The sequence below is a fragment of the Centruroides sculpturatus genome, unplaced genomic scaffold (assembly GCF_000671375.1).
Source record: "Centruroides sculpturatus isolate CEXI.00-Female unplaced genomic scaffold, Cexi_2.0 scaffold1036, whole genome shotgun sequence".
Taxonomy (NCBI): domain Eukaryota; kingdom Metazoa; phylum Arthropoda; class Arachnida; order Scorpiones; family Buthidae; genus Centruroides; species Centruroides sculpturatus.
In genome coordinates, this window is record NW_019385233.1 from 136,251 (window position 1) to 162,047 (window position 25,797).

General features: G+C 36.6%; 1 protein-coding gene across 2 annotated transcripts; it reads left to right on the top strand.

The window, feature by feature from the left end:
* On the top strand, positions 1 to 25,797 carry LOC111636506 (prostaglandin E synthase 2-like). Of its 2 annotated transcripts, XM_023381780.1 has the most exons (6): positions 1 to 317; positions 2,455 to 2,664; positions 21,993 to 22,192; positions 24,346 to 24,558; positions 25,338 to 25,452; positions 25,516 to 25,797. In XM_023381780.1, exons 1-6 carry the CDS (start codon positions 21 to 23, stop codon positions 25,645 to 25,647), a joined length of 1,167 nt encoding a protein of 388 aa, XP_023237548.1. In that variant the 5' UTR covers positions 1 to 20; the 3' UTR covers positions 25,648 to 25,797. The 2 variants fall into 2 exon arrangements, with proteins under 2 accessions (XP_023237548.1, XP_023237550.1); XM_023381782.1 differs by lacking the exon at positions 24,346 to 24,558.

Consider the following 25,797-nt stretch of genomic DNA (forward strand, 5'->3'; position numbering starts at 1 on the left):
ACTTCGGAACTAAAAGCAAGATGTCTGCGCTCTTTGGGAATCGGATTCTGTTTGCCGCATTTACGTGTAGAAACAATTTAGTTTCTTTGGCGCGGAAGCAACAGCGAATAAATGTCGCCGGCTTCCATAAAAGACCTTACGATAGGAGTTATAAATGGCGCAAGTGGAAATTGGGCGCGGGAGTGTTTGGAGGAGGATTGTTTTGCCTTTCTCTTCCGATTTTCAGAGACGAATATCAGCTGCTGGAAGGCAATAAGGAACACCCGGAAAAAGATAAAGTGCAATGGGGTCCTTACGACATTCCTATCTCTCGAAAGGTGAGAATGTCTAAACAATGCGTAGTAACATTTATTACGTAATGAGAAACGACGTGACGTGAACGTTAAACCAACTTGCTACCTGCCCCTACGCGCCGTCTTCTCTGCAATACCTGCGAATCAATTATTTACGTCAAGACCGGTGTAGTCGGGTGTTCGGCTTTCGATCACCTCGTTAATTCGTCCGCCTAAAATTAATTATACAGTTAAATAAAGTTAGTAAAAATTTAATCGAGGGTGTCGGGAAGACGGCGCCAGGCGGTCGGGGTGGTGACCCGTCGCTCCGGGAGACCCGCCGTCGTACCCGGACGTTCGAAAGACCCCCTCGAATTTTACAATTGACGGTTTGTCCGGATACTTCCGGTCCCGTACCTCTCTACCCGTCGGGCACGGCCGAACCGGTAACGGGCTTGCTAAATGAGGCCCTCTTGGTGGCCATGAGGTGGAAAGAGTTAAAAAAAGAAAAACAGAAGTTAGTCTGATGTGGATTCGCAGCCTTAGGTTGTCCTTCTTTGAAAAGGCTAGTCTCGATAGGTCTGTGATATGTTCTGTGATGGCCGGAGATACCGAGAGTTATTTAACGCTTTATCGTGCTTTGACTGCGACGGTGACGGTGTCTCCAGTTAACCGTTTTACGTGCAAGATGGAGTTTCTCTACGTGTCTACACCGTACGGCAGTTTTTGTGACGACGGACGTCTCGTGTTTCCTCCCGCCGATCGCGTTACTCTTCGGATATTAATCTGCGTGACGTTTGGTTGAGGGGACGTTTAAAAAGTGTGATTTATCGAGAACACGTTGCAAGTTAGATGGCCCTCAAAAGACGATATTGTACTTTTGCATGTAAGAAACATTGCAAAAGATCAATTACGGTAGGCCATTAAACACACCATAATTATTTTTGGGTCTTACATCTTCAGAATGAGGACACATTAATGAGTATCCTCTTTACTGTTAATGTTTGTATATAGCTTGAGTCTCTTGTACAAATAAAATGCTTGTTACTTTTGGTGTCAAAAGTGCCATAGCGGTGAGTATATTTTATTGAAATGCCTTCCACGTATCCCAAAATGTCATATACCAGATTTGGTGGCATTTGGACTGTTAAATATCTCCGGACAGCATTGAATGAAGGTACTTTAATTGCAATCACTAGGTATATACATGTATAATAGACTATTGACAAGTACGTAACGGTCTCTGTTTTTTGGTATTTTAGAAATGCATTTTAAGCATATAAAAAGTTTTTAATTTAAAAAAAAATATATTTAAGACAAGTTTTTTACTTTGTTCAATTTGTACAATAATAGCTTTTGTACAAAATGAATATTACCTGTATGGAGAATACATTCTTGAAGATTTCCTGTGTTTTGCAAGAAAATAGCAATTTGATTTGAGTCAATGATAATTATAATTACCATGTTTATTTCCTTAAATGTCTTTGAGATAGGTATTTTTTATAGATGGTTGTTTTTTAAATTTAAATTCATTAAATAAGCAAAAATATTACATAACTCTCAGTTAAGTTCCACTAAAATTATTTTCAGTGAACTCTAAAGGAATTTGAAAAGATGTGTCATACTTAATACGACTACAAGAATATTATAAAGTAATATTTCAATTTGATTTATAGAGGTGTTTGCCAAAATTGTTAATGTTTTAAGCTATTAAGAATTTAAATTTTGTGAGTTAATTTTTCTTTTGGTATCTAAAGGTGATTTGCAAGCCTTTAAAGTGTTCTTAATAAGGAATAAACACTGCTAGAGACTAATGGGTATGAAGGTTAATCAATGTTGCAACTACAAAAGAAAATATGCAAGTTATTCATTGTTTAAAACTTGGTCTTCTATAAAATTTAATATTTTTAGTTTAATTAAATGCATAATTATTATAATGATTTATTACAAAAAAAATTTCTATTGTTTCTGTACAAAACTGCAAATAAAATATTTTTATGCTATAAAAACTAATCTATGTTAAAGTATTTTGTTAGCTTAATGAATATTTTTTTTATATTTAATTTATTTCTCTGTGCTTACATAGCAATTTCTAATCTGTTAAGTTAAATAAATTTGATATATCAGTTTTTTAATTTATTTAAAATTTCCAGTTGTGATTTAACTGTTTTTTCTTAATTAGGTAGATGGACCAAATAAGCTGGGGGTGAAGCTGACCCTCTTTCAGTATCAAAGCTGTCCGTTCTGTTGCAAAGTTAGGGCGTTTCTGGACTATCGCGGCATCCCTTACGACGTGGTCGAGGTCAATCCCGTTTTCCGTACGCAGTTGAAATTCTCGGAATACAGGAAGGTTCCCATAGTTATTCTAGAAGAGAAACCGAAACAGTATAAAGTAAGTGTTGGTTTTCGTTGATTCATTAAATAAATATAAAATTAGTTTTCAAAAATTGACAAATTAACACAATTTTTAGCAATTAAGTAAAAATAAACGTTTAAAATAGAACTGAAAAGTAAAATTTCTAAATCCCAAGTCGTTAATTATAAAATCTTTTTCATTGGAGTCAAAGTATGAAAGCAAAGATCAGTCTCCTTAGTATTTTTGGAACTATTTAAGCCCGTCTTTAGGGGGATAAAAATCATAAATAACAACAAACAAAATTCAGTTTCAGTTGAACAGAATGGTACTTTTCTGTTAATGGGACACCACTGTGTAAAGGAATGGCTGTTTTGTTATGTGTAAAATACATTTCAAGAAACATGGGCAAGTACAGAAATTAACAAATAAAAAACTTTTAAATAGGATTCTCCACATTACACGGGAGACATAATGCTGCATATTTCATTTCACAGTGCCGAAAACATTTGTGTCTACGCATGCAATCAACATCACATGAACTCAACTATGTAGGATTCTAGGTGGTGATTGGAAGTGCTGCCCTGTTGTTTATTTTGTCATTTTGCACTCCCTTAAAATCTTTCAACAGTTTGCGTATGGCATTTGGTATCTGGATCGATAAAGTTGTACTTATGATTAACTTGCAAGTATTTGTATTTAGTGTCTTCTAATTCATCTGGTTTATACACTTTCCAACAGTCAGAGTACTCTTCATAGTCTTCTTTCACATTCTTCCATATTGTAGTAATCAAAGTTTTTGCTGAATGGTCTGACACAGTCGCTAAGAAACACTCTTAGTGACCGTGTCAGACCATTCATCATCATCTTGTGGCAAATTCCACTGAATACTCACTGTGGTGGAAAAACATGCTCAACATGGTATTTTCTGTGTGTAAAGAGACTTTTGTCCACTTCTACAACTTTGTTTGAACTGCCAATTTTTACTGGAGATTGAGAAAGTAACAAATTGGCACATATTTCGTGAATGTAATTATTCCATTCAACAATTATACAGTAATACAGTAGAGCATCCATTATCCGACTCAATTGGGGACTCAGGTTGGTCGGAGAAATGAAAAAATCAGATAACCGAAAAGAAGGAAAAAAATACATTAGTATAGTATATTAAAATATTAGTATATCCCATGCAATTAATTTATTAGTATATTGCTATTAAATTAACCAACTTTGCATTGAATTTTCATCAATGTTTAGCCTAACAAATTTTTTAAAAATAATAATTGTCGCTATTGTATCATTAAAAATTATTTTTAAATTATTTTATTGCTCACGAAACAAACAACCACTCATAATTACAAAATTAAGTCTCCTTTAAATATTGGCCTCCCTTCAATGGTCGAGCCGTTGATGCTAGCTAAAACACACATAAATTTAACAAAAACAATATTAAAGTAGCAAAGACATAGCCAAATATTGTAATGCCACATCACTAATGGACATTTGAAATTTGCCGACTAAAACGGTTGGTTAATCGATGTGACGGTTAATCGTGGATCGGATAATCGATGCTCTACTGTACCTTGACCTATGCTACCCCGACTTACGCGAATCCGGAGTTATGCAATTTTCAAATCTCGTTGATTCGTCTTTTGTTTGAGCGCCACGCAACTCTTGATTACTCACCTCCCCACACTATTGTTTAGCTTACATGTTCAGACATGTCGCGTGGAATTGACACACAGCTATAATTTATTCTGTGTTATTTATTTCTGTGTTTGTTATATCTACAGAGACTTGAGAGACTCTATGTGGTGATTTCTTGTAACTGTGAACAAATCAAAAGATGAGATAAGATTAACGAGAACATTTATTAGCTTACATACATCCAATTTGGATTTTACACAAATTGCGAAATTATACCCTGACTTACGCGAATTTGACTTAAACGGTTATCGCTTGGTCTCCCACCTATTGCATAATTTCGGGGTATTACTGTACAGTGATTTGTTCCTAACTCTAGTTGACAAAATTTTACTACATGAAATCTTGATACCAGAAGTAAATAAACCAAAGAGCTGTCAGAAAAGAAACATTGGAAACTTTGAACCAGTTTCAATTTTGCAAACCTTTTTTTGGTACTTCAGTAGTAGCAAAATACAACCTTATTCTGTGATTTCTGGAACAAAGTCATTCAGTGTATGTAATACCTTTGACTTGGAAAAATTAATTACAGACTCTTCATCTTTTAGCAATTGCCATATTGTATAATTCTTTTCAGTCCAAAGTGAAAAAATCAGCACTTCGACAAGAACGGCAACTGCAAAACTCGGAGGCAACATTACCATATCAAAGTTTATGATGTCAGCTCACTCCCGTGACTTTAATAGAAATGCACACGATGTCAAACATTGCAACAAAAATGACACAGAAATATGTAAATTAGCGTAGGAAATTAACAGGTTTTGATTTTTTTAGTTTTGTTTTAATCCATCTTTGTAAGTTTTTTCAAGTTTTAATTATTTGGACTTTTATTAAATCTACCCGACTTACTTGACTTTTATTTCTCGCTTATTTATCCAATACATCAATAAGATGATAGCCTCTTGCATCGGATTACAATTATGACTGGTGTCTTATTAACGGTAATGTAACAACAAATGCTTTCAGTTTAAAAGCAAACAATATATTCTTCTTTCAGGATATTACAAATATTTCATCAAATTTGTTATTCTATCAAAAAATAATTCTGCATAAATGTTATGGGGAATGGATCCTGATGGATTTGGCCAAATCTATGATAATTTGTAATTTCTAGTTGTTCCAATGAAAAGTTTTCAAAGTCAAAAAATGGACAGTTTTGATTAATTGGGTATCCAAAATGCAAAATCAACATAATTTGCACACTCATTGTGAAGCCCTAAATCTTTATTTCAAAATATTAAATCATGTTTTCAAACATTGATATTTGGCAATAGATTGATTGCAGTTTATACTTATTCATATCAGACTTGTTAAGATGAGGTGATCTAACAAATCTCTAGAGTCTTTGAACTGTAATGTGTTTGTCAGCATCTCCAACTGTTTGAGCTGTTTGTTGGCAAAGAAATGCTTTGTTACAAGTGTAACAATGCTAACAATTTCTGTAAACCATATCAAACTATTTTATTTTGTTTATTCATAATAATTCATAAAGTAAGTTAATAATTATTGGTAATAAGGAAAAGTTATCAAATTTTTTTTCATTTATTCTATCTCGAATAGATGAGATATTAGACAATTTAAAGTATTTTTTACCATGCCATATTCTGAAACCGTGTCATATTTTTTGTATTTGTTTTATAAGTGCAATGTAGCGTAATAACGATCACTTGGCACAATTCATTTCTTTATTTCAATTTTCGTTGATCAATGAAAATTGATATAAAGAAATGAATCGTGCCAAGTGATAGTTATTACGCTACATTTCGCTTATAAAACAAGTATTTTTTACATTAACTGTCAACGTACAGGGTTCCTACAGACCTGGAAAGTCAGAAAAAATCACAGATTTTCATTATTGTTTTGAAAAAGTCATGGAAAATCAGGGAATTTGACAAAAATTGTCAAAAACTCAGGGAATTTCCTCCTTGGATGCTTTGCTGATTTTTTTTTGCTCACAATAAGGTGAACCAAGTGTAACCGTATGCAGGCAGCAAGAAATAATATGGTACAATGCAACTTATGAAAAGGCATGCAGAAGATTTTCAGGACCTAAAATTTCCCCAAAAATTATTACACACAAAATTAAACCACAATTTATGGACCAATTAATAATTATTATTACATAGTTTGGAAAATTCAAATTAAATCATACATATAAGTATGACTTAATTAATTTTCCTACTATACAATTTGCCATGCAACACCAAACTGATAAATTAACATAAATATTTTAGATAAAAAGAATGCTTTAATTTGCTAGTTACTACATAATTTGAAAAATTCAAATTAAATCATACATATAAGTATGATTTAATTTTCCTACTATACAATTTGCCATGCAACACCAAACTGATAAATTAACATAAATATTTTAGATAAAAAGAATGCTTTAATTTAAGCACACATTTTCATCGTAGGATAGCTTATACAATTATAAACTCGATGCAATATGTCAATTAATAGAAATAAAATTGAATTCGGTGCCATAAATGATTATTTTTATTTTTAGCGCAAACGGTAATTAATGGACTTTTTGACATCCAAAAATACAAAATTTGCTTCTGGCAACGTCCTCAAAATTAATTTTTATAAGGTTAAAAAATTTTGGTTAACGATGAACTTCAAGTAATGAACACCAAAAAATATTGTAAAAAGGAAAATTTTTATATTATTGAAATTATTTTCCCACCTTGACCATTTTGTCTAACTTCTAAAACACTTCTTTACGTTATTTAAGTTAAATTATTTTAACTAAAGTTAATAAGAAAAATTACATACATTTATAATTTAAATAATTTCATTAAAACATTATAATTTTTTGTGAAATTACTTGAAATTTTAAAATAACACAAGTTGGGTCTGGGAGACGGTAATTAATACTGGCTTCCTTATGTGCTTGGCCTCATCATTGTCTTAGTGGATAAAACACTGGTAATTGGTTGTAGGGTTTGCATCTCACCAATGGGCTGGCCACAAAGTTTTTCAGATTTTTTTCACAAATCTAATGCCTAAATAGAGTTAGTTTCCTGTAGAAAGTCTTCCTGGGATGAATCCCATCTTGCAAGATTTCCAGGTGTTGCATTGCCTTCACCCATAAATCTATCTGTTCCGAGATACTTAACTGCTTTCTTTATTTGACATCATCGAAATCTTTGTCCAAAAGCACTGAAAATTTTTGCACGGTGTGTAGTGCCAAATAGTAGAAATTTTGACGTCTGGGTGGTCGAGCTAATTCGGATAGCAGATTTCTTAATGGTGTCTGGTCCACAGATCCCTGTGGGTCTAGGCAAATATCGATGGCAAACTATGCAAATTAGGTAAATTACAATTAAAATTTAGTAAACAGGTCTAACGTAAAGTGAAGATTGAGAAACGCTAGGTTAATGCATGTCATTGGAGTATTTTGTACTTAAAGACATAGTTCTTGCAGTTTATCAAAAATTGTATTAAGTTTTTCTTTTACAATTTAAATAATGTTGCACTATTGATAGAAAAAATATTAAAACTATTACAGCGAAATGTCGACTTAATGTGTGGGGTGTGATAGAAATGTAATGAATGCACAAGTGCCATTAACCAATTTTTATTTTTTGACACTATATGTAAAGACGAAGTTTCTAAGTAGTTCTTTAAACTTTGCAAACCGTATCAAATGAGTTAATTTTAAATTTTAAATCAAAATATAAATAAATAAAATATATCGAAACCTTAAAATTATCTTTGTTTCATCGTTAAACGGAAGACAAAGACAATTTTGTAGCTTTGATTTATTTTATTTATGTACATTCTGATGCAAATATTGTCAGCCAAAATTTAATTTTAATTTTTATATTTTTATTACAATTTTAGATTTAATAAGCATTATTACACATAAGACTTATTATTCTGTTGTATTATATGATTGTATTTTAAAATCACTCAAAATCAGACCTAATAAATTGTAATTGCTTTGTATATTTTTTAAATTTTGTTTAATGTTTGTACAATTATTACAGACATTTACTTCTTTTACCGATAGTACAGATTAATGTTAAAAACTAGTATTGATTGTTTATGTGAAGAGTTATAAAATGCAACAGGGATGAGAGCATAGCAAAAAGGCCAGGGGATTAAACTGTCTCAAATATAATATAAGGCAATATCAATTATCATTTGTAAATTTTAACACAGCTGTATTAATTATGCAGTATTATGAATTTTAGAGAAAAATCTCTAATACTCTTAATAACCTAACATTGATTAAAATGTTTTAAAAATATTTTAACTCTGTGAATCTCTCACAATTACCATTTACACACTCAGTTTGAGGGCAGATGTTAATGAACTGATTAAAAGAAATATGATAACAAAGTACAAAAAATGATAAATAATTTTAATTTAAATGGTGTTATTTATCATTTTTAATTTAAATAATTTTGATTGTGTAACAAAAACACTTTCAGATTTTTCCCCCCAGTTTATTAATTTTTTATAAAGTTCGGGAAATTTATTGAGAGATAAATTTAATAAATATTTACTTTTGTATATGAATTATACAGGATTTATTAATGAATTATAAATAATGGTTTTTTATTTATTTTCAAAGTCATATACATTTATGGTTGTGGATCAATAACAGGATAAACTATTTTAATTTAATAAAACATTTTATTTTTAATATTAATTATTCATGAATTAAAAACTTATGTAACTGTTAATTAGAAAAAATGACAAAATAAAAAGTTGAAGAAGCTACAGGATATTTGCATAGTAAGTCGTATGCTGTTTTATTTTGTCAATGTGTCTTACTGTAAGGGACTGAGGTCGGGGAATTTATACAGAGTTGGTCAGGGAAAGTCATGGAATTTAAAACAAAAATTTGAGTAGGAACCCTGAATATAAAAAGAGAAAAAAACAAAGAAATTTTGAAAAAACGTGTTTACTTATTTTATTTATTCAATAATAAATACATTGTCTGAAAATGTCCCAAAGAAGTTCCTTTTCAACCATTATCAAGTTTCGGTAGAGTGATTCTTTTGCTAGAAGGATACCGAAACACTGTTTAGTGGAGAGTGCTATTAGCATTGTACCGTCCCAAATGACACAAGAATGAAACTCTTGCATATTTCATAGTAAATGATTTCTGCACAAGGAAATCCAGATAAAATACCAGACATCAATAACATTTAAAAGCATATTTTATATTTTGAAATAAAAAGATTTATGGCTTCACATGTGCACAAATTATGCATCTTTTGCATTTTGGATGCTCAATAACTTAAAAATTGCCCAGTTTTTGGTTTCAACCCTGTGAAAACTTTTCATCACAACCACTAGAACTATAGAATCATATCATAGATATCATAGATTCATTCAAATCCACCAGAACTTGTCAGGTTCTGTGTGAGATACTTTGATCCAGTAATATATATAATATAGTGTTGTACTTAAAATACAAAAGGTATTACCAGTATTATCTTTTAAGTTGAAAGCAAAGAAATTTTTGTTGAGTGGCAGTTTTTGTTTTAAGGTGGGCTTAAGAGGTTCAAAAATATCAAAACCAATATTTCTTTTTCTATTTCAATAAAGTATTATTTTCTCTGTTTGAAGTTAGATTGTTAATGAATATGCTATTCTGTTATACCATTCCTTTGTTTCTTTTGTTAATAATTTAATTATAATAAAATATTTTATTTTTTAATAATTTGTTATTACAAACACTGACATTACAGCTGATATTTGATACATGTAAATTTATTACTTTCTTAAATATTTAAAATTTTTTACATTTTATTTGATTTACAAACAAATTTGAAATGTACAAATTAAATAATAATTCAGGATATTTTTATATATTTTTTAATCATTACATAAAATAATTATTTTGGAATATTCAGCCTATTAATAATGAAAACATATGCTTATAAATTGCAATTGTAAACAAACGGATCTACAGATCTATGTTTTGAAGTTATGGATTTCCATAATCTCAAATTTGAAAATGACACAAGTGGCAAAATTGAATGTTTTTCTTTACTATGTTCCGAGACTTAAATTTTACAATACAAATGAATTGAAACGTGTAGTTGGCACGAGAAGTTTAGTTCTGCAGATTTTAGAAATTATTTCGATGACAACAAATTTTTTAAATAGTTTTTTTTTTGCAATCTTGAAGCATATTGTTGTAATTTGTTAAGTATAATGCAATTCTGAAAGTTATGTAGTTGGTAATTTAAATTATATTTTTAAAAAATCCTTAATGTAAGAAAATTACATTATTTACACAAAATCACTTGCATAAATCAATTTTCTATTATTTAATTAAACTATTCATTTTGGAGTTTTACATTGGACAAGTTAGCATTTGTTCATTTATATTTTAACATTATTAATGACAATAAACGCACAAATAATATTCTAAAATAACTTTATTTCAATAGAATAGAACATGACAGAAATTATTTTAAATATAATTGTTTTAATTATTTATAACTTTCAATAATTTGGTTCTTCAGTTCTTAACAAAAGCTGACATTGAAAAGCTGTTACTATAGGAAAAAGAATTGTATCTATAAAATTTTAAAATATTCAAAAGAACTATTGCAAAAAGCTATTCAAATTAAAAAAGAATTTAATTTTAAGACTGTTCTGTAGTTATAATGCTGTACTCGTTCGCTATGCAAACTGTATTGGTTTGTTTGCATTTGTATTCGGTGAATAAACAACTTGCAGATTTACCATATATCTAATTATTAAATTAGCTTTAATATAGCTAGATAAATAATCTGGTGGATTGTTTGGCACGATGCAAATAGCCACGTTCGAATAATCAGTAATTTGGTCGTGCCACTTCTTAAGGATTTGGAATACTTATATTATTAACATGTTTATTAAAGTTTTCTATTAATTCAAAAATTTATTCATTTATTTCTCAATTGGAGTATTGTAGTTTCTGAGGATTACAAAATAATAATTTTCTATAGCATTGTGGTTTACCAGAAACTTAAATGAGATTGTAAATAAAAAGATTGAGAATTATCACCTTATTTATTAGAATCTGTAGAATGATTCATAAATTTTCTGCTTTGTTTTTGGACTCAAAATTTTTATTCACATATTGTATATGTTGTACAATGAACAGTTCGGACTACAAATAAATTGGATAACGAACATTTTCACGGAAGAATTTTTATGTTCAAACAACGAATACATGTTTGGATAAAGAACACTTCACAGATCAAACACAAGAAGAAGTGACGTAAAATAATGAATACCAATTGGTCTTCCCTTGTCTTCAGGAAACAATTCGAAACTTTTCAGAGCGCGGGAGACATTGGCATTGACGCTCAACTCGGTATATACCGATCGGATAGTATTCCTTCAAACTTTGAAACTCTCCCTTGTAATTCCAGCCTTTTATTTTTCTGACAGAGGCAATTTTTATAGTATTTGCAAGACTGTTGGGTGGGCACTCATTAAGTTTTGCCTGGGTTTTTATTTTCAAAAGGTGATAGCATAATAGCAAAGGTAGATAGTGGACAGAAGCTGTCTGATGTTGCTAGGCAGTATGGTTCAAACGGGTCCACAGTAGGCCGCAGTTCACTCTTATCTAAGAAAGATACAGTATAATTGAGAAGACTCAAGAGGCTAAAGCAGTAACAAAAATCACATCTGAGAAATAAAAATAATTGAAGAGCTCATAATGGAAGTGGAAACGGATCTGACAACAGAAGAATGCCAAGAAACTCAGCGAGATATGTTTTCTTCTGAAAAATAGGATTAATGTCAATATTTACTATTAAAGATCTTTTGAAGAAGTGGGAGGATGTTGGAACAATGATGTTAGAATGGCATACAAACCAGGTTGAGGTTAATAGGCTTGGGGATCTGTACAAATACAATGCTATTAATTACTTCCAAAAAATCCTAAAGAAAGAAAAGCAATCGACATTAGATGGATTCTTTAACCCCTACAAATGGAAAAAGCATGAATAATAAAAATGCAAGACTGCGTATATATGTATTTTTATTATTACACATAAATAAACTTAGTAAGAAAGTACAGTATATATATTTTATTTTTTTGGGTTTCTGGAACGAATTCATCAAATTCCCATAAAAACTATGGTAAATTGATAATCGGTTAACAAACAATTTAGATAGCGAACACAGTCTTGGAACGGATTATGTTTGTTAACCAATCATCCACTGTATTCTTCATTATATTTTTATCTTAATTTTTTTATTCAAAATTTAATTCTTTTTCTCTCTACATTCTAGGAATGTTTGATCTGTGTACAGTAATTTATTATAATTTAGTTTTAGTTCTAACATTTGTATTTATACTGCATGGTAATATTGGAAATATACTCATTGAGAAAATAATTATGCACTCAAACAGTCTATGTAAATGATTACAGTTGTGGTTCAATTGCATCTGGGTAATGTTGCCAGAATGTCTTAAAATTGCTACTCTGATATCCTACAAAATGACTTGCAAAAGCTCACTGTGTTTAGAATTTTAAGTGTACCTGTTGTTTGGAGGTTTTTGAACATCAGGTATGCCTGTACAGTACAGTCAAGGACATTACACACATGTGACAAGTTGTCTTTAATGTCCTTGAATGCATCAAAGGAGTTTGAGAAAGGTTGCATCATATTGTACAACTCTAAGATAAAAGACTCTGCTCCACCAAAGTGGCACTACAGAGTACTAAGAGCCTTTATTTTAATCATAAACGGTTGGTCACCTATGGTGGTATTAAGGTGACTGAACAACAAAGTCAGACTGAGTTAGATGCTCAGGCTCCGGCAATACATCCAAATGGAGATCAAGTCTTCCTTACCTTCCTCGCTCTCAGGTCCAACCTTCTTACCTTTACATACAGTTTTGGTTCAGCCTGTTCTGCACTTTGAGTGCTCTATCTAAGAGATGCCAGCTCATGTAAACAGTCAGTGAGGCCTTCTCCCCTAGAAAAGAGGGCTCTACCTAGTGCGTCCACTGAGCTTATAGGTCGATAAGATTTATTACTATTCCCATCAATTCCTTTAGTTTCAATAGGTTTTCTTTACTTGCTGCAATATTCAAAATACTTGTTTTGGAGGCTTAGACCAGTCGACACAGTCAGCCTCTCAGCAGAAACCCTCAGTAAGAGCGCAGTCAAGTACGTACATAGTGCCTCGCATCACTGCAAGGGCACCCACAGGAGTAGCAACCGGTCCTAAGTCTTTGTCCTAAGTTGGACTCAAAGCGAGAGAAACCTCCCATGTATGGTCGGTATTTGGGTCACTAACTGATTGCAATTCACAGGGTTTGGCCAACTTCAGGCACAAAAGCTTAGGTTGACCTACCTACTGTACTTTGAGTCCAGCTCTCTTGCCAGTGTGTCCATCAATTGTTGCAGTAGAGTACCTTTTATGTAAGAAGCTGAAGCTTCGACTGTCTTTGTCACAAATGGGTTCCTTACCACATCCTTGGCCATGTGATCGGCAAATTCGTTACTCAGAATCCCGATGTGGCCTCAGACCCACCTCAGGTCAACGTGTCATACATGCCTCATCCTCAGTACCCTACCTCTAATCTCTACCATTTTTTCTCTATGGTATCCGTCACTCGGGGCCCAAAGCGACAACCGGCTGACAGAGTAAACCGTGACCAGTTCTGAAACCAGGTGTTGTATGATCCACTGGGACACTCCCTCCAGGGCCACCAGTTTCACCCAGAACACAAATGCCTCCTCGTTCAGTCTGACCGACCGACTTTACACTCGAAGTCGGTCAGAAAAGACGCAGTACGCGGCACCTACTACGCTACCGTCTTTAGAGCCACGGGCGTATATCACAACATCGCCGTGCATCGGTTCATCGACATCCCAATCTAGTCCTATCCTATAGGCTGGATGGACCCTCGGGACGTCTGACCGACATCCAATTTTCACAATTGGGTACATCTGATTACAGTGCTTCGTCTCTAAACCTTCCACCGTTGCCCCGTAGAAAGCTGCCTCCCGGCAGACAACAAGAGGCAATGGCAGCAGCCCATCCAGGACCGGCGCCGCCTCCAAAGACACCGTTCCGTACGCTTTCGTTATCCACGGGGCAGCGGATCTTTGAACGGTAAGCGGCACCCCGCTCTGTTTGAACTCGCATCGTGGGACCGAGAGAATCTTGACGGTTTTTTCACCAAATTGCCCACCAGGCCAGCGGGAGGCAGCGTCGAAGGTACAAGGGCTGGCACGTGCAGCGGGCAGACCGCAATAGCTGCAATGGTTTCTTTAGCTATTATTCGGATACAGATGGAAGCCTCTCCACAAAATTCTGTTTCTTCTCATACCATGGCAGGTTACTAGCAAAAGCAAGCAAGCATGCACGGCAACCTTTAATCGTCCTACCATTAGCACCACGACATTGCGGGCTTTGCACGCAGCGGTTCCTCGACGGGAAAGCACGGACTGCCACGGACCACGAGATTACAGTTAGAAGGCTGTCCGTAGACTTAGCCTTGTAGGGAAAAGGGGAGTAAAGAAGGAGGGAGGAAGGAGGTAGTGTTTGGAAGGAGGAAAGGGTGGGAGGATAAGAAGGAGAGAGAAGGGAGAGGGCGGGGTCCCGTACGAGACAAGCATCGCATTTATTGAAATAAAATACAGGAAAATGTACAGTACAAAGTAGCCTTTCGGGCTAGCCAAGGCACATATACAGGAAGTAACGCGTATTTACAGCAGTTGATTAAGGCTTGCCGATACAATAGAAAATACACATATTTGATTTAAGGGTTACAGTAATGAGGTTGGCTACAGTGGGTAGTGGCGAAGGCTCACGGGTAGAACCAAAGCACCCTTAAGAACAAGGATTACTTGGTACGATTGAACACATTGCAATTGTCCACAAATTTGGTAAGTTGACCGAAGGCTTCCTTGGTTTTTCAGAAAAAATTCATTTCAGGCGGCCAGTTTTGACCACGACGTAGGCAAAAAGTGATGAGGGTTTCTCTCGCTTTATCTTGAAAAGCACAGTCGAGAAGGGTGTGCAGAGCGTCCCCAAGAGTTATTTTGTCACACTCACAGTTCGGGCTGTCTTTTTTGCATGTCCGATGAAGATAGGCGGGGAGATTACCGTGACCGGTCACGCACTGGGTTAGAGAGTACGAGGGAGAAGTGTGATGCATATTCCGCCTTTTCTTAATGTCTGGGATAAAGTTAAAAGTCATTCTTCCCGTAGAGGATGATGCCCATTCATTTTGCCATATAGTCATCTGTTTTCCCGAATTATACTGTCTACGTAAGAAATGGGGTAGCTTTCGTAAGTAGGCGTTAAATTCAGGCCCGTGGCTTTGTCGGCCAGCTCATCGGCTCTCTCGTTACCACGGATATTGCTATGGCCGGGTACCCAGCAAAAGGCAACTTTCCCGCGTTTTCCCAGATTGCGGGCGACTTCCACGGACCGGCAGCGTGCGGCTTTGACGACGAATCCCGGTTCCGTTTGGGGACGGACGGCCGCCGGCAAACACTCTGATTTCGTCTTCGTCTCGGAGCGACACGCTACCTCTTTGCCAGCGTGCCAGTCTAGAGAGCCGTCTCGTCGGGCAGTCATCCACGGTAGCGGTACAAGGTACTGTACGTCGACGGTACGGCGATACATTATAAAAAAAAAAAAACACGCAGCCGGAATCCTCGCGACCAGACGTCGTACCGTCGCGGGTATCCGGGCAAGTGGAAATTCAACGAGGTACTAAGGGTTCGTTTAAATGTTATCATCGCTGCGCAAGTCATTTCTTTACTACAATATTGTAATTGCTTATCGTCGTCGCGACTATGCCCACGCTAATAAAATTTCGTTCGATTTTAATTCCTCCATTTCGATGCGTAACTTTTGCTAACAAGCGTAAAACTTGTCTTATAATATACTGGCTAATTGTAATATTCTTAAATTAACACTTTTCCAAATAATAATTTTGTCGATTTATTTATTAGTTGTTTAAATTATGACATTTGATGCCGTGGTGCACAATTGGAGATAACGACACGACCTCCGAATTCCAGCAGGAGATTTTGTTGGAATAATCGTGTTATATTAAAACCTTTTGCTGGAATTTCAAAGGTTCGAGTTTACTCGTATACGGTGTTTTTTACACTCCCCGAAATCCGTTTTGTCGAAGCGTACGGGTGAAATTTGGATTTTTAATTTCGACACCATCCATACCTATCGCGTAATAATAATAAATATTCAATAAAATTCGGCAATAAAACGAAATCTGTTGTTAGACTTAATTGGATATGTCGATTAACGAATAAGGAGAATCCTTCAGGATCTGTTGTAATTTTATTTTTAATTATCTCATTTACCGACTATTGATTTACTTTTCCAATTAATCATCGAATTCATATTTCAATAGATTTTTTATTACATTTCGATGCTTGGAATGTAGATAAATAACCGAATTTGTTTATTGTAGATTTACGGTATCGATAGTTACGGGAAAAATTTGCAAAATGCTACGAATAGAATATATATTTCGGGTTATTAATTAAAAAATAAAATATTTTAATTTTAGAATATTTGTTCCCCTTCGGAGGTGGGGTCAATAAAATGCAAAAAAAATGCAGTTTTGCGCCTCGATGGACGCTCGTGTTTTCTTCTGTACCCGTTTGCCTTGGACCTTACGTCACTTAATCCTCCGAAACCGGTGCGAGTTTGTCGGCGGGGTCGAGCGTCGACGTTAGTCACCGCGTTATTTATTTAAACGAATTAATGTCTCGGAATGGAAGGCCGCGGCGTGGCGTATCGACAAAGTTCTATAAGTATAGCATTCGAGGGAATTAATTTATCGTCCCCTTTTAATTTATTATTATTATTCCAGAATGGAAAAAACGGAACGGGCGATAATTTATTCTTAAAATTGATTTTTTACCCGTTTATTATTTCCGTTTATTTATTTATCGCTAAACTTCCCGCCTTATCGTTGGGCTATAATAAGACTAATTCGATAATTAGATAGAAAGTAACTGGATGAGAGGTAGGCGGTCAGTCCGCCATCTCGCGATAATTTTAACGATTATAAGTATATTAATTTTTAATTTAGAATATTGCGGAAAGAATCGTTGTTCCGGTCCGAAAGCGATTAAAAAATACATACGAAGAACGTATTTATTTATTAAAATAATTTTATTCGAATTTGCAGAAAATTTTACTCTTTGTTTTCATTTTTCGATTAAGTAAATAAATCTTAAGAAAATATACTTATTTAACTTAGAAACGAAAAGAAAAATAATATATAAAGGAATAAGTGGCGAATGTCGCGTTAGGCTTTTGCCAAATATTTGCCCATTTTCTTTTTTTTTTTATAAAATTCCCCGCCAGCCCGGAATCGAGGAAGCGTGGCGAAGGGTAATTTAGTGAAATCGTTCTTACAGTTTTCCCCTTTAAAACAGATAAAACGTACACCGATTCGTACAATTTGTTTGCTAATAATAGAATTTGGAATTGTCGATTTTTACGGCAGCCAGAACTGGTCGGCACAAGTTTACCTTGAATTCAAACATAAAAAATACGCGGCACAAGACATTGATTTGTAATAATTGTTTTTTGAACGTTGGCATTTACTCAAAATGATTACGCTTAATTTAATACCGAGAAAAAGTGTCTTAACTTTGTAATTTTCTAACCCCGTAATTGACCGACAAAAACTTTATTAAAAACGATTCGATTTCTCATTCGACCGTTAAAGTTCGATGGAAAGTTTGAGTTTGTACATCTTTTACATTGGTTAATAACGGCTCGGTCGATTATTCTTCGTTAAAAATATCCGAAAATTCGGAGTCCACATTCCATTTTGACTCCGTAATGAAAAATGGCCGCTTTAGTTTTCAATTTATTTTAAATTCTTAAATTCGGAAAATGCTTTATTTCTTTTTATTGAATTAAATTTTTTATTCGTTAACATCTTAGGAAACTGGTGGCTGGATTTTTTTTAACTTTCCTGACAAAAAAAAATGTTAAAATTGCGTGTGGCGCCATCTGTTACCAGATTTTATTTTAAAACTTTTTATATTATGTACTATTATAAAACGGCAAAAAACTATATTTTCGGGGGGAAAATGAGTTTTAATTTTTTTTTTAATTGTAAATGCTAATAACGAGTAAAATGTTCGTTAAATTCGACCGAGATAAGATAAGTCACTCCTATTTCTCTACCCCCGCACCTTTAACCACCGAAATTTAACAGCATCGATGTCGAATTAGGTAAAGGAAATCGTTCCCCACAGAAAAATTCCCCGAATTTTTTGCATTTCTCGACAATTGGGGGTTCGCGAGTCCCCAATTCTTTCGTTATCCTTTCGTATTCTTCTAGTTGTCCGTTTCTTTTAAGAACATTCAAATATTAATTTCGCCAATAAAAAGACCGTTTTATCCGCCGATTAGATTCTTACAGCGGATTAAGTAGCGATAATAATTATTTTAGAATCATCTCTTAGAATTTTAAAAATTACCGAGGACGTTTATAACGATAAATCTAATTAATTATTCGAGAAGATTCGAATTAAAAAAAAGGTGCCGCGTCATGGCCGACGACGATGACGTAAGTAAATTTTAAAAAATTGTTTATTTTTTTGGAATTAAAATCCAATATTAGTAACGCGGCGGTGGTGTCGTAATCGACGGATGACGACGTCTTTAGGCCTCGGTAATAAATTTGGTGAATAATAAATACTAGAAATACTTATTTTTGTTATTAGAAAGATCCGACCGGCGATTAGTATTCGTCCTCCCGGACTTCTCTCTACCTCTTGGTTTCGCCAATATTTTCGAAAGTTTTTTCTTCTCTCGTCTTTTTATCCATTTTTATTTTAGGCGTAGGATTCGAATTACAAATTTAACTCCGTAAGAACTTCCGGTCCGGACCGGAAAAACGGGCCATTTCCGTGGAAAGTTTTTCTGGCGAAAATCGAGGCCGGGTAGGGGAAGGTCGTTTTTAAAGCTAAAAATGATTAAAAATCGACACCCGTTCGTTTTCATTTAGGCTATATTTTTATTCGGAAATTGTCTAGAACTTAGCGGAAATAACGGTGGCCGGCGTACAAGTATTACGCGTATACGCAATCGCTTCTAATTTAATTAATTACTGTACTTTCAATATTGGAGTTCTAAAGACGGGACGCGTTTCCTCGTCTCGTAAGGTCTTAAATGCTAGCGATTATTTTATTAGACTTTTACGACCGTCTACGTTTTCGTCCGTGGGAATTTTCTATAAATATGGCGTAAAGCTGCCGGAATCTCCGAGATTTTCGAAACGTCATCCGTAATGCGCGTATTTTAATAAACGACGGAAGGCGTTTCGTAAATGAAATTGACACAGTTCGGAAAAACGGCGAGTAAAGGCTAGGTTCGAAGGTTTTCGTATCGCGCAATCAATTTCCCCATTGAATTATCCACCGTCGATTTTTATCCTTATTCGCTTAATCGCCATTTCTGGCTAAATCATCGACGTCGGGTCGTTTCTTAGCTCCATTAGCGGTCCGGGGAGGAAAAACGCGCCGTCTCCTCCTTTGTTTATGCGTAGCCACGCGTTTTGCCCACTTAATCGGACTTAATTCTTCGTAAAATATATAAATTTAGTCGCCTAATTGTCGCAAATTTCGAAAAGTTTTCCGCCTTATCTTAAAAACCTCGGTCGGAAAGAAATTAAACGTTCCGAGAAGCGCGCTCGTCATTCGATAAAATCGATTGGAAATATTTAGGACGAAATTTTTGACCGCGGTTACTTTTAATAATAATTATTATTTAATAAATGCGCCAGTCGGTCGGCCATCGTGGGTTTAATGGCTAATTAATCTTTTATTTCGGCCGGTCGCCGGTTTGTCCGACACTTAACGGTATATAACGCGTAAAGCCGATTTATATTCGCTTATCTTTTATTTACTACCCGTTAATTTTTACCCGACTACCGGTTTGCCCGGCTTTATTATAAATTAAACATTTAGAATCCGACGGTGGCTTTTCGGGAATACCGAAAAAAAAAAATANAATGTAATGAATGCACAAGTGCCATTAACCAATTTTTATTTTTTGACACTATATGTAAAGACGAAGTTTCTAAGTAGTTCTTTAAACTTTGCAAACCGTATCAAATGAGTTAATTTTAAATTTTAAATCAAAATATAAATAAATAAAATATATCGAAACCTTAAAATTATCTTTGTTTCATCGTTAAACGGAAGACAAAGACAATTTTGTAGCTTTGATTTATTTTATTTATGTACATTCTGATGCAAATATTGTCAGCCAAAATTTAATTTTAATTTTTATATTTTTATTACAATTTTAGATTTAATAAGCATTATTACACATAAGACTTATTATTCTGTTGTATTATATGATTGTATTTTAAAATCACTCAAAATCAGACCTAATAAATTGTAATTGCTTTGTATATTTTTTAAATTTTGTTTAATGTTTGTACAATTATTACAGACATTTACTTCTTTTACCGATAGTACAGATTAATGTTAAAAACTAGTATTGATTGTTTATGTGAAGAGTTATAAAATGCAACAGGGATGAGAGCATAGCAAAAAGGCCAGGGGATTAAACTGTCTCAAATATAATATAAGGCAATATCAATTATCATTTGTAAATTTTAACACAGCTGTATTAATTATGCAGTATTATGAATTTTAGAGAAAAATCTCTAATACTCTTAATAACCTAACATTGATTAAAATGTTTTAAAAATATTTTAACTCTGTGAATCTCTCACAATTACCATTTACACACTCAGTTTGAGGGCAGATGTTAATGAACTGATTAAAAGAAATATGATAACAAAGTACAAAAAATGATAAATAATTTTAATTTAAATGGTGTTATTTATCATTTTTAATTTAAATAATTTCATTAAAACATTATAATTTTTTGAAATNTAATTTTTACCCGACTACCGGTTTGCCCGGCTGTATTATAAATTAAACATTTAGAACCCGACGGTGGCTTTTCGGGAATACCGAAAAAAAAAAAAGAACGAAATCCGTATTTATATTAACTTTTAATTTAAATAAAATATAAATCCCTAGCCAGCCGCGGAAGTACGCATTTATTCGTAATTTTACAAAGGTCGGAGGTTTCCACCTTCTCCGACGTCAAATATAACGTCCTTTTAAACCATTCCGGCAAAAAGTCGCCTAACTTTCCCGATAAAAAAGTTAAAATTGCCCGTGGCGCCATCCGTTATCAGATTTTATTTCGAAACTTTTCGTATTATTACTAAGTTTCATTTTGAGGATAGAGACGACTTTTACTTTAAAAAAAATGCAATTACCGGTAACGTGTAAATGTCGGTTAAGTCCGACTCCGCTCGAAATAATACACGCGACTTCCTCCACCTTTAACCGCGGATACGCCAACTTCCCGTAAAATTCCAGAAATTTTCGACGAAAGACGCGGGAGTTAAAGTCCGGAAGCGGGCGAAGAAACGCGCGCGCGCGCAAACGCGAACAAATAAACGAGCGTCCGCGCGGGTAGAAAAGTCCCCCCACTTATTTCGCATTGGCGGACGTTCGGAGGATCTCCGAGTCCAAAAATGCAAACGCGATCCGGGGCCGTACGTTCCCCCCGTTATAAACCGACAGCCGGGAAGGAATGCGAAGTAGGGAAATCGGACGATAAGGTAAAAGATTGGTTTGTAATTTCAGCAACTGAACGATTCGTCGGCCATCATCAGCATGTTAGAGACGTACTTGATGGATCCCCAGCAGAAGTTCGACCGGGTGGCGGAGAAGTATCCTTCCGTGGCTTCCGCCGATTCCCGGAAAGAGAAGAAAGAAATAATGAATCGCTACCACGTCATGTTCGGAGAGCGGCTGCCGCCCGACGGCTCTTTCGACCGCATCAGGTGGACCGTTCTTTTTATTATTCTTTCGCCGCCTCCAGCTTTTCTTATCAACCGTTTAACCGTTTCCCTTATTTAATTATAACTCGCATTAGTAAATTTTCGCACCGCGCGCAAAATATCCCGCGGAACGAAAGTACAAACTAACGTTAGCGTTGGAATAGCGAGAAATTGGCTACGGTAACTTTTACGTTTTTTAAAGTCCTCGGCGTTTTAGTAATACGTCGGAAGTTATCCGGGGCGGCAATTTTGTCCGAATTACGGAAATAAAAGAGGAAATTTCCGTAGTCCCGTAATTACGTTATTAGCCAAGTTCCTCCTTCGGCCGAGGAAAAATTTAACTGAAACGGCGCGGCGTTAATAAATAATATAAAACCGGAACCGACTCGGAAGTTTTAGTGAAGACTCCGTTGGCGATATAAAATTAATGGAGAAATTCGCGATTACCCGCCGGGTATCTACTACCGTCCCGAATATGTTTCAAGAGTAATGGAAAATTACGCCCCGTACGACAACTTCTCCCGGTAATTTTCGTTTAAAATAAAAAACCCGCGCGGTTTATTTGGAAAACGGCCGAAAGGCAGCGGAAGAAGTCGGAATGGACGGGATGCCGGAGTCCATTCCGGTCGAATTGTTAAATAGCGAAACTCGCCCAGGCCATCGGCGTTGCCCGTCCAAAAAGTTTAGAAGAGGCTGGGCAAATTACGAATTTTCTTTTCGGCGCTGGAAAATACAACGTCTTTCGAAATTTCGTCGAATATCGATGACGCGCCGCGTCGGGTCGTATCCTATTCTTTCTCTTTTAAGAATATTCCGAGAAAGGCGCCCGCCACCCGACCACCGAAACGTTTATTCGCCCCATCGTTCCGTTTTACATTTACCGCTAAATATAGAAAGAATAAAAGAAAAGGCGTCTCCTAACGAACGTCGTCCCCTTAGCCGCGCATTCTTAAATTACGCGTTACATCTTTCTACCCGCCAATCCGGGCGGGCTCGGGGAATTGGTAATTCCCCTCCTCTCCCGGGCGGACGGTCGGCGGTAATTCGAAGGACCCGAGCGAATTTCGCCGGGTCGGTACTCCGTTTTAGGGAAAGTCGAGAGGTAGGCCGGAATTTCCGAAAATATAGCGATTTTGGCGGGCCGGGTAAAACGCGTTTAGAGGGAGGCCGAGGAATAACGAGGATTACGCCGGTCCGATAATTAACGAAACGATTCGTGCGTAATAAACGTCTGGGGGATTTTTCCGGGGAAATCTGGCGACGGAACGTTTAGAGACGCGCGCGCGATTAAGAAAGAAGACAAATCGATACCGAATAGAAACGATTAAAAGCCGTGACGAGACGATTTTAGTGGGAAGGATAAAACCGTAGGAAGCGCATAAATTAGTTTTGGCGGGCGCGGGGTAAACGACCACGGCGGTCGACTATTTTACTTTTGCCTCGTTCCGTCATATTTTTCATTTAAATAATAACCAACGTTGGGAAATAAATTACCATTCGACACCGCTTATCCCGATATTTAAAATTAAAATAATAATGTTTTTTTAAACGGCGCGAATTTATACTAGGTCGAAGTTATTTACGCGTAACAAAAAACGACGGTATATTTAAATAAACGCAATTTCCAGCCAGGCGAAAATTAGTCGGTCGAAACGACTCCGGACTTTTCGGTTCCTTTCCGCGTGGGGGGGGGGCGAATTCGACCTTCCGACCGCGGACGAATCTACGAAATAAACGGGGACGTTTGCGTAAAAAGTTTGGATAATTTAAATATTTGCGATAATATAAAACTGCGTAACGCCAGGAAGGAAAATATTTCGGCAACGGCCTCTCCGTTTCCTAACCGGTGTCCGTTTTCGTAAAATTCCCTATAATTAAAGAATCTTCCGCCGTTCGTTTCCGTAATCGTTACGGCGCCGGCCTCTTAAAAGTTCTTATCCTCCCCCGATAAAAAGTTTTAATAATTAGCCGCCCGCGGAATTAATCCGGTTCTTAATAGTTCGGTACCGTCGTCCGCGCCCGTAATTGCCGGTCTTCGTATTAATCGTCCTCTTATTCCGGTTAATTAAGGCCCGCCGCTCTCCCAACTCTCCCCATTCTGTTACTCGTCGGTGGCTTTTAAGACGAAAGTGGAAAGTCTTCTTTCTTTATTGCAGGGAGGAGGTGAAATGGAGGAAGTGGGTGGACGAGGTGTTGGTGCATTCCCTCTCCCCCAATATATATCGGACGCCGGGAGAATCGTACCAGACTTTCCTCCACTTTTCCCGAGTGGGAGACTGGGAGCGTTACTTCAATCCCGTGGAGAGGCGCCTCATCGTCCTGGTGGGCAGCGCCGCCATGTACCTGGTGGGCAAGAGACTCAAGTCCAAGTGAGTCAGTTCCTAAAACGCCGTTTCCGAATTTCCGGCGGGGGCCGCGGTTCCGTCTATACGTTCCGCCGATATTTACTTAAACGTCGGACGCCGGCCGGGCCGCCAAATGTTTACGGCGGGCGAAAGTCGCGGTCCGAGGTTAATAATTACGGGCGCGGAAAGTAAAAATAGCCGGGGGCGGATAGACGGGCGACGCTAGGAAACGGGATCGTCGTCCCCTTCTTTGTTTTTATCCCGGGTATTGTATTTAAATCCGCGCCCTCGTTACGCTCCGCCGTTAACGTTTTTCGAAATCCGTTCGCGCCGCTTCGTTTCCCCTCTCCGGAATTGCCGTAAGAAATTTAAACCGCCGAAGAGGTCGTTAGCCGGTGGCGTAGATTGCGTTTCGGACTCTCCCCGGTGACGGCCTCCGTTAAAATTCCAATCCCGCCGACGAAAAGGTTTTCGTACGCGTTACGTCCCGACGGTCGCCGTTCCCGCGGGCCGCGGGAATTGTCCGGTTTGTAGCGGGAGCCGACATAAACGCGGGAAAAGTTGGAAAATGTCGCGTCCGACCGGGAAGAAAAGCCAGCCCAGCGCCGTCGGTAATCGTCGACACGTGCCGAAAGCCGGCGGGAAATTCCCGAAATCGAGGAGGAGAGGGAACTCTGTTCTTCCCGGTAGCGCCGACGAGAAAGACCGGAATCTATTTTAGAAGAAGAGTTTATTTATAAAGTGACGGATATTCCCGTTTCTTAATTTACGTTCCGTCCGTAAGAGTCTCCTTTGTGTCGTAGGTACGGACTGAAGGACGACGTCCGCCAGTCCCTGTACGAGCAGATCCACACCTGGACTCGGGCGGTGGGTGCCAACCGGTTCCGGGGAGGACGAAGACCCGATCTGTCCGACCTGGTGAGTGTCTTTCGCCCCGCGCCTTCCACCCCGCCCTCCGCTGACCGCTCTCTCTCGTTGCAGGCGGTGTTCGGGGTGCTCAACTCCATCGAAGGATGCCGAGCCTTCGACGACCTGATGAGGCGCGCCGACCTGCGACGGTGGTACTCCGACACGGCGGAGGCCGTCCGGGGTCACGCCGGCTGCCGTTCCTAGAAGAGAAGAGAAACGGGTTCGAACACCGGCTCCTAGAAGAGAAGCCACCGTCCTCCCTTCGCGCGCCCGCTGCCTTTTGTTATTTATAGAAGAGTTGGTAAATAAAATACAGCCTAATAACGCCGTGCCCCGTTTCTTTTTCCGCACCTA

Bases quoted from the DNA above. Each gene is read 5' to 3' on its own strand.
- LOC111636506 (XM_023381780.1), top strand. From the start codon at position 21: ATGTCTGCGCTCTTTGGGAATCGGATTCTGTTTGCCGCATTTACGTGT. The intron at 318-2,454 runs GTGAGAATGTCT...TTTCTTAATTAG, and splicing joins ACATTCCTATCTCTCGAAAG to GTAGATGGACCAAATAAGCT. The intron at 22,193-24,345 runs GTGGACCGTTCT...TCTTTATTGCAG, and splicing joins GGCTCTTTCGACCGCATCAG to GGAGGAGGTGAAATGGAGGA.